The sequence below is a fragment of the Schistosoma haematobium genome (assembly GCF_000699445.3).
Source record: "Schistosoma haematobium chromosome Unknown HiC_scaffold_369, whole genome shotgun sequence".
NCBI lineage: Eukaryota > Metazoa > Platyhelminthes > Trematoda > Strigeidida > Schistosomatidae > Schistosoma > Schistosoma haematobium.
In genome coordinates, this window is record NW_026137099.1 from 1 (window position 1) to 10,142 (window position 10,142).

Genomic DNA, 10,142 nt, shown 5'->3' on the forward strand with positions numbered 1-10,142 from the left:
TAAGGACATCATCATTTTCAAAATGATAAAGGTTGGGCATTTTCCGCGCGCTTGACTGTAGGCCATGGGCTTGAATCCCAAGGTGCAAGTCGTGGATAAACATTGCTGAGGAGTCCTTACTAATTAGAACGAAACAGCCTTCCAGTGCTTTCAGGTTTTCAGTGGTTGTCTAACATCAATCGGTTCATGAATTACAATGTCATCACTATGAATCTACTTGTTGAACTCCATATCATTACATATACCTAAACGAGCTAATCAATGAAATAATAACAAAACAGACAATTATTACATCATATTACCATGACTATAAACTACTCGAAATGGATTGATTGTAATAAAATCTGTTTGTAATATACGCCACATAATTCATATCGGACGTTCCAGAATTTTCAGTGAAACGTTGTAGTATTAACAACAAAGTTGGTTTAATTATCTAAATAGAAAAGTATATCATACTTAGGATTATAATTATGACACATAGAATGAGATTTGTGAGTACCAAGTAGTACTGAACATGTAGTGACCTACTTTTATCAAGAGAACGCGATGGGTTTAATGGAAAACAATCATTATTATAATCAATTGTACCAGTGATTGTTTTACTATGCTCGTTTGCTTAACTGTGCTAAAGACAGCCATATTACTGCTCCGTTATACTTCAATTGATTGTGACCTTGCACGGGTTGGGTTACGCTCGCTTACCACGCTTGTACTCCTTTGGCACGATCTCGGTATCCATTCGATACCACGAGATCGCCAACAAATGCATCTTGACTACAGCCATCAACTGCCTTCTGATATTTGGCTTACGGGTGATTTTATCGGTTAACTGGCACGTAGACTTCTTGTAGTGGTGTTCATAGTCAACCGCGACTCGACACCATACTACAAACATCTACTTTATCCTAGTTTAGAATTTTATTTGTAATAGACATCAACAAACTATTAGGGATCAAATTAAATATCCGCAAATCGATTGAAGATTGTATTACTCCTAGATTGTTAGGCTGTATACTAAAAAGTTCCATATCTGATAAATCTTCTTAATTTGAACGCTTTATTCGGTTCCTAAGCTATTCTATTAACCCGCAAGCTAGAACTACGCAGAGACCTGAACACGAAAGAAAAGGCGCAAATTAAGCAAAAACACTTTAATCCAAAGGTTCATTTTTGTACAGGAAAACATGGGTATTTATAGATGTTATCATACGTTAAATCAACATCATATTTCGACCAATCCGTTTACAACATATTATGCTACTGACCAATAGTAGCACGCCACGTTGGCATTCTAGGAAGCTCCATCATGCTCTGATTTTCTAGGACTCTTCGGCCTTTTAGGGCCTCTAGAGGCTCTGCTGCAGTTCTCGGAAAGCCGACTCAACAATATTCCGATAAGATATCCATCTAGTGTTCTTTTAATTTTCAATAGTTTTCTAGTTAGTAACAATCCATGATGTACAATACCTTAACTAACAATTTACTGAGGAATCTAATAGAGATTCCAGTTTAACGATCTTTAAAACTGGATTACAGATTATAGCCTTGTGGCCTTGTTCCCCTATCAATATATATGACGTAATGATACCGTCAATTAAAAAATAGTGACTTATCAACCGGATTTATGATGTATAAACCCATACGAGAAGTCTAGAGTTCTTATCGGTCATTCTTCCTACCTGGCTCTGCCTATCAAGTTCAGAACATTAATCTCATCCTCTATGATATGAATCATGATATTTCAAACATACTGGGTTTATATACAAACGAAACAGACTACATCATACTATAAAATGGAAAATAACATTTATACAAGATCTAAGCCAAAAGTCGCTGTGAATGTGGGTGACTGTAATTAATAGACAGGGCATAACTCAAAGACGGCGAATTGTATAATAATAATCTTTTGAGTCAAAATAAAGCGTATAATAACAGGAATATAGATATATATGATCTAGTTACTGAATAGTTATAGAATAAGACAATGTGTATAGTATTAATCCATTAATAGATCCGAATAGTTACCATTCAGTATTCTCGCTGAGATATAACAATATGATCTAAACGTATTATGTTCTATCTAATAAATGTTCATCATGTTCTGAATTCATAAATACAAACCATGATAAAAATCCTCCTTGTTCTTCTCTGACTATTCGATCACTACACAACCTTCTTATGATATTTGAATGTTATGAACACTTTATGATGTAATCTATTTCTGTTCTTTTGAAGTCTCATATATCTGCTGAAGAGTCTTATAATAAGACGAAACGGTCGTCCAGTGCTTCCAGATTTTCCATAGTGATCTAGCTTCAATTGACTCATGATCTCAACTAGGGAAATCTTTCAATATATATATATATACTAAACAACTTAAGGACGAGACTATAATTTATGGATGAACCAATCAGGTATAAGATAATAGGTGTCGGATTTTTGTAGCGAAATTCACTCATCCATTTGGATAAATAAAGTTTTGACATTATACCTGATGTCAAATCTTGATGAAAACCCTAAATCTAATTCCTAACCTTAACCATCAACTATAATCCATAAATCGAATTCCTCTCACAGGTTTTGAGATGGTGGAGAAGATTTGTGGCTCAGATGGATGATTTTGGTGGAGTTTTTGTTCTCTGAGCTGAATGGTTTGGTTGTGGAGCTTTCATCGTTCTTCTGAACGACATCATCAGCACAAACTTCAGATAGAAGTGAAGTGTTCGAATTTCTCCATATGTGTGTTCACAGCTTGTTCTGTGCACAGAACTCCACCAACATCCCACAGGTTTATAACCCTCATTTTGTCCTAGTTACTTAGGTTTACACTCTGAAGCTCACTTTACCGTTACTCAAAGGCAGAGGAAATTCCAAAACACCACGAAAAATTTTAGAAGCCTGGCACTGAGGTAAATCAGCAATCAACAAGCACATTGTTATTGATCCAATATATCAACCAATTAGAAAAATTATGCACAAATATAGGAACGAAAATCAAAACAATGGGGAACACAACGAAAACAAAGAAGTAAACAATGACAAATCTAAGGTCAATAAGAACCAATCAACATCGAGCTGTACAGAACAAGCTGTGAAACGCATAAGGAGAAATTCGAACACTTCACTTCTATTTGAAGTTTATGCTGAAAACAGATATATCCAATCAAAGATGGATAGTGGCTAGCAGTGAAATCCAAGAGGCACGTTTCGTCTTTATTTAGGACTCATCGGCTGGATGTACCTGCACCCCAAAGTTGATTTTCACTTCAGGATTCGAACCCAGTACCTCTCGCTTCAAACCTTAGGATACAGGTATATCCAGCTGATGAGTCCCAAATAGAACGAAACGTGCATCAAACTGGATTCCACTACTAGTCACTATCCATATTTGCTTATAAATGCTTAATTAATGTAATATCGAGACATACGCACAGTATGCACATATGCCGATAACAGATTGATCAATTTCAGTCTTAAATCTCAATGGAAAGATACAAGCCAAATAATACCATATGAATTTAAATTCACCCCATTGCACAAGTAAGTGGCTATCAGGACTCAGTAGCTAAGTAGATAACACAATAGCGTTTGAAGCGAATAATACTGAGTTCAAGTTCCAGAGTGAACATCAACTCTTTAAGATCCAGGTACATTCAGTTGATCAATCCCAAATAGGACAAAACCTACATCAAATTGAATTCCATTACTAATCACTATCCATCATTGCTTACAAAAATCTTGTGAATTAAGTCAATATCGCGGTAATACTCACAAGATACACATATATTACTAACAAGAGATTGATTAATTACACTTTCTAAATAACAATAAGTAAATACACTTCCTTACTTTTTGATTAGGCCATATAGATAATAATTGTTTAAGTTCATTTTCTTTAGTAATTAAATTGTTTATAGCATTTGTAAATTTTTCTTTAAATTCTAATTCATTCAATTCTGTATTATTTATTATAATACTACTATTATTATTGTTACTATGAGTAGTGGTAGTGGTGGTAGTTGTGGTGGTGTTGGTGGTGTTGGTGGTGGTGGTGATGGTGTTGGTAGTCATGTAAGATACATAGATCTCAGTTAAATGTACTAATATTTCTATAGATTGTCCAATATTATACATACAATCAATTAATTGATTTGCATAATATTTAATTAATAATGGACAGATTGTAATCCCATTTAATAATATATAATCATAATCATCAAATAATATATTGATTGATTGATGAATATCTTTATTAGATGATTTAATGAATTGATTATTGATATTAATTGATGAACGTTGACGTCCAAGAATAGTGATAACATAACCTAATGGTGCATAAATGATTAATTTATAACAATATCGACTAAATGTTAATAATAATGATATAGAATTAGTACCAGTTGTTTCAAGATATTTCATTGGATCACCTTGTATTGATTTATTCCAATGATAAGATTCAATTAAAAGTGTAGATGGATGATTTGATATAGATGATGTAGATGATATTGTCTGTACCGATGGATTAGTACCATAAGTTGTAGATTGTAAATCATCAGGTGAATTATTTTGTGAATTTGAATTATTCTCTTTAATAAATGAAGCTAAAAAGAATAGAAGATATTTCAATGTTATAGTATTTAGATATGAAGATAAGTTAATTAGCGCTAGAATCATCAGGTAAGTAATAGTGAAGTTAGAAAGATACAGGATATTTGGAAATGATGATGGTAAATTAGTTGATGACATCATGAATCTTCATCGACTGACCTGCATCAACACCCTGAACTAAGGATAGGGAAGTGAAGTAGTTGAACATGCTGACAATTTCACTTATCTTTGATGTCTGATCAGACCTAATTAGTTAGTGTCTGACTAAATCTCAGCACGGATTCATAAGCCTTTCTTGGCTTTTGCCAAATTACGTCACCTCTGATGAAGGCGAAATATCCGTCTAAAGAGTAAGGGACAAATATGCTGCGTAGCAATTCGTCTTGTTCTACATTACGGCTGCGAAATATGGTCATTAAGGATAGAAGATACTCGTAAGTTACTAATATTTGACCACAGATGCATTAGAAATATTGTTTGCATCTGCTGGTACCACCGGCTAAGTAATAGTGAGGTTAGAAAGATACAGGGTATTTGGAAATGATGATGGTAAATCACTTGATGACATCATGAATCTTCATCGACTGAGATGGTTGAGTCACGTGTTACGAATGCATGAACACCGATTACCACAACGTGCAATGCTGACTAGTGTTGGGGATGGTCGAAAGAGAGTTAGGGGCAGTCAAACCAGTACGTGGCATCACACCTTGAAGTCACTAAATTCTAGTATGAGCCATGTTGATCGATGCAGACTACTTGGTTGGTGTCCGTGTCACTATCATAACCAATGGTTGGAGATTGTGTGTGACATGACTCACAATCGATCGATCACAATGGTATGGGTGTATACACACTCTGTCTACCCTTAAATTGTGAGATTGAAATCGCTTCATATCTTTCTTTGTACCAACTAATTCTTTCTTTCTGTACTATATCCTTACATAAAATCTTTCATTTATATATTACTACTATTGAATTGACTACTTCTATGAATCTGGTGTTCGTGTTGTTGTGCTAATGAGGTATTGCAACTTGAACCGATACTTATATATGTTCCTGGTCCTTTGTTGTAACTGACTGACTGAATTAGTGCTTGTCATGGATGTATAACGTTTGAGGCACCACTTAAAATTATAGAGCATTAGACAGATCTTCGATATTTCTATTTAATCATAACACATCCAGAAATATCAAATTTCTCAGTGGGCATGTTACTTATAGATCATTAATGTTGTATCAACTGATTTAAATGTTAGAATTCAGTCAATTTGTAGGCGAAAACATATGCGCATTTCCGAGTATTTTCCAAAGAACTTGAGATTGTGTGACGATGGACCACCGGTGAACTCGAGGAAGCTGTAAGAGGCTCAGAAGGAGCCGAAGACGTTCCGTCCAATCACCTTTCCGAAGAATGCTCTAGAATTCCAACGTGTAGCTTCCTCATTGGATAATGCTAATAACCCCCTGTACGCGGATTGGAAGACTGTAATGATGATTTCGTTCTCACTAAAAACTATAAATACCTGACAATTTTGTACTATGTTCGACACTGTTTGGAATAATATTCCTTTCATTAGTCTTCTGTCTTCTTACTGCGACTTGGAAGGGTTTTGGTGTTCTAGTGCTCAGTTATACGCTGTAGTATCAAGAAAAATCAATTTTTCAAGATATAACAGATTGAAAGGCGCAACGGATGTGAACAGTGCAATAACTCTCCATAGCACTTGATTGACATTCCTCAATCTTTCAAAATGATTAACAGACAAAGAAACATATCGTCTTGATGGAGTTTTGTTCTCTGAGCAAGATGGCTTGGTCGTAGAGATTTCATCGTTCTTCTGAACGACATCATCAGTACAAACTTCAGGTAGAAGTGAACTGTTCGAATTTCTCCAAATGTGGTTCACAGCTTGTCCTGTAAACCTCAATGTTTATTCATTTTGATGCAACTAGTACATAACAAATAAATTAATTCGTTTTGCATTACTTAGTTCAAGTTTAACTCTAAGGTAAAACACTTTTTCATTAATTCACCGAATAAAAGCTACTTCGATGGTTTAGAAAGTACTAAAACAGATCAAAGTTTCTGTTTATTAACTATCTAAATCGTTGTCTCACAATTCAGTAAGATTGTTGAAAAATATCGTAAAACCAATGACCGATAGATCCTGGGTTCGAATCTCGCAAGGCGGGATCGTGGATGCACACTGTTGAGGATTCTCACAATAGGACGAAACAGTCATCCAGTACTTCCAGATTTTCCCTGGTAGTCTAGCTTCAATTGATTCATGATCTCAAGTATTAAACTTTATTCATTTATCCACAATTCGGAAGAAGGTTTATCTACACTAAAACAGATGAGTTTCTATCATAGAATTTCTTTAATAAGATTAGAAGACTGTTAGGATTGAAAAATTCATAAGTTATGTGAAACCCTCAAAACTAATTTACATTTAACTTGTCTTTTAACTGTTTGCTCACTGAATTCACTTGATGCTATTTAACTTGTATCTTCCCATTGTTATTTAGAATTGTAAGTGATCAGTCTCATGTTGGAATATGTGCATCATGTGGAGATTGTCTCAGTATAGCCTTAAGTCACAAGTTTTTTAAGCAAAGATGGATAGTGGCTAACAGTGGAATCGAGTTTTTGATGCGCGTTTCATCCTATTTTGGACTCATCAGCTGGATGTACCTGCATCGCACAGTTGATGTTCACTCCGAAAGGGACTCGAACCCAGTACTTTTCACTTCAAACTCTATCGCTTTATTCATTGGTTAAAAATGTACATACTTATCTGAAGGACATTCATAACACTACTAAAGATCCATATAATGAAAACAAACTGAAATTTTGTACACATACCTGATGTCGTAGTTATCGGTAAGAAATGTGTACTACTATGTTCATTTACTGGTATTGTTGATGTTTCATCTGTTTCAGGCATACAAGTAATACCACGTGAATAAGTAGATGGAGTTAAACGTTTAGCAATAGGTAATGGCCATTGATAAATAACTGAGAATTGAAGAATAATTTCACATGGTTGAATACTATCACAAAATAAATAATGTACTCTTGATTGATCAGATGGCTGAAATAAATTGAAATACAATATCATAGAATGCCTTTTTTATGGCAAATCTAGGTCGTTTATAGGAAATGGAGATAGATATGAGAAGAATGAAAAACAATTTGATAGAACTGAAAAGGAAAGCTCAGGATAGAGTGGGTTGTAGAATGGTGATTAGCGGCCTAAGCTTCATGGGGAGTAACAGGCGTAAGTAAGTATGTATGATCTGTACTTTAGGCATTGTCTATGAGATCGAAGACCTTTGGTTTGATTACTGTTGAAATCATGGATGTGTCACTACGGAAAAGTCTCATATTAGAACAAAATAGCTATCCAGTATTTCCTGGTTTATAATGGATGTCTAACTTTATTCGGTTCGTGATATCAATTATGAATGAGTTCTTCAGAAAAACTATGAAGTTCCAAAAGCTGATATTAGAATTAAGAATACTGTTAGGAAACGAAACTGATTTGATGTCATTGATCGCTTGAATAATAACATTCAAAGAGATCAAAGTTTCTTCTCCTCTTGTGTGTGCACCTATTTCATACATCCATGGATCAGATTTGTATCGCCCTCAAATGCCCTGATACGGCCGAGAGTGGAGAGATTAAGCTCTCCCTCTCCAAATGCTCTCAAGTGTCCACGTGCATACAACCGCTTCCACGAAATTCCTACTCACTGACTTCTCGTGGTGGGGGTGTTGTTTACAAAATTGAGAGGACGAAAAGTGAATGTCCGGCGCTCTAACCAGGTTGGTGAATATAGAGGATCCACCTAAGAAGTTGGAAAACCCTAATTCCAAACAGCTGGTACACATGGGCTTCAGGATCCTAAGGAAACAAAAGGTATATGCACCAATTGTTGGTTACCGGTTACCATGAGAATGTATTTCCTTGGGTTGCTCCACTGCCTTGTGAATCAGGCCTTCGGGTCAAAAGCTCTAGTTGTGGCCCTTAAGAAAAGTGCCTGTTTTGGTTTGAGCACCCGGGCAGTATCCCAGCCTTCATGTACTAATGTTTATATGTTTAAATAAATAAAGATTTGTATCAATATGTTAAGTCATAAAAATTGTATCATACATTGGATTGACTCACTTTTAAATTGGAATATGTTTTCACAATTGAATATGTATTTGGCTTATGATAAATGGTCACTGTCCTGAATTGATTCATTAAAAAGAAAACTATATAAGATATATAACATGATAGTAGAGATTCAAATACTATTTACAGATATAGGCATTCTTATAATAAAGTTGGATTAACTCCGACAGTATAATATATAAGGTGTGTTTCATCCTGTTTGGAACTCATCAAACGGATCTACCTCTTATATTCGTATCCGGATTAAGATTCGAACTTAATATATTTCTTCGGATCAGTATAGGGTTGTGGAGATTAATAAGTTTCTGATCGCGATCATGAACCAATTGATGTTAGACCACCATTGAAAACCTAGAAGCATTGGACGGCCGTTTCATCCTATTGTGAAACTTTTTAACAGTGCGCATTCACGATCCCACTCGTGAGATTCGGAACCCAGGGCCTTTAGTTAAACCTCAACACCTTCGATTGTACTGAGGTAGATACCTGTCTCTACCCGACACGCATCAGCCCCACTGGTCACGGCTTATCATTAGAACTCCTTTTCTTTTCAAGCGATCAAATGAGCTTCTAAGTTCAAACAGTTTGTCCCTAGCTCAATCGGTATGTAGCTATATATACTTGGGAAAAATGAAGCATATATATAAGTACACTTATTTGATGTAGTACTATTAACGTTATTGATATGTAAATCAGGTACTTTATTTGTTTACTGTAATTTTAATGTAGAATGACAATAGATTCTGATCAAGATATGATCTGGATAAGGCAATCGATACAATAAATAACAAATACGGAATGTTTATCATATTACATTTTATCCTAGTAAGGTACAATAATAACTAAAATGAACACCTAACCTTTGAATATCTGGAGTTGTGAAAGAAATTTCACCTTGAATGTGTTCTGGGGATTATAAATTCATGTTATGTACGGTTTCAGATTTCATACCAATTATGTATTGTAGTCTAGTAATTAATGTATACTATCGTGTAAGTTTTAGGCCATAATATATGCAGAATGAATTGGAGTTTTTCGGTACTCTGATTGTGCAGGATGAAGCCGGAGAAAAGTTATATGTGTCAATTAGAGTCAGTGTTTTTTTTAGTGGGGATAAGGAGTAAAACGAAGGTCATTCATGTTGTTACAGTTGGGTGAACTGACTATTAGTGGATGTAGTAGTTTAATAATTCGACAAAATGGGAATACAGAAGGGAAGATACGCAAATGATAATTTGTCAGTCAGTCAGCTACAACAAAGCACCAGGAACATATATAAGCATCGGTTCAAGTTGCAATACCTCATTAGCACAACAACACGAACACCAGATTCATAGAAGTAGTCAA

General features: G+C 35.1%; 1 protein-coding gene across 1 annotated transcript; it reads right to left on the minus strand.

Moving 5' to 3' along the window:
• Positions 1–307: 307 nt before the first annotated feature.
• On the minus strand, positions 308–8,864 carry MS3_00010705 (uncharacterized protein; the record flags this gene model as incomplete). Its single annotated transcript, XM_051219102.1, has 4 exons — positions 308–436; positions 3,853–4,604; positions 7,481–7,709; positions 8,787–8,864. 4 exons carry the CDS (start codon positions 8,862–8,864, stop codon positions 308–310), a joined length of 1,188 nt encoding a protein of 395 aa, XP_051063984.1.
• Between the last annotated feature and the right edge of the window lie 1,278 nt (positions 8,865–10,142).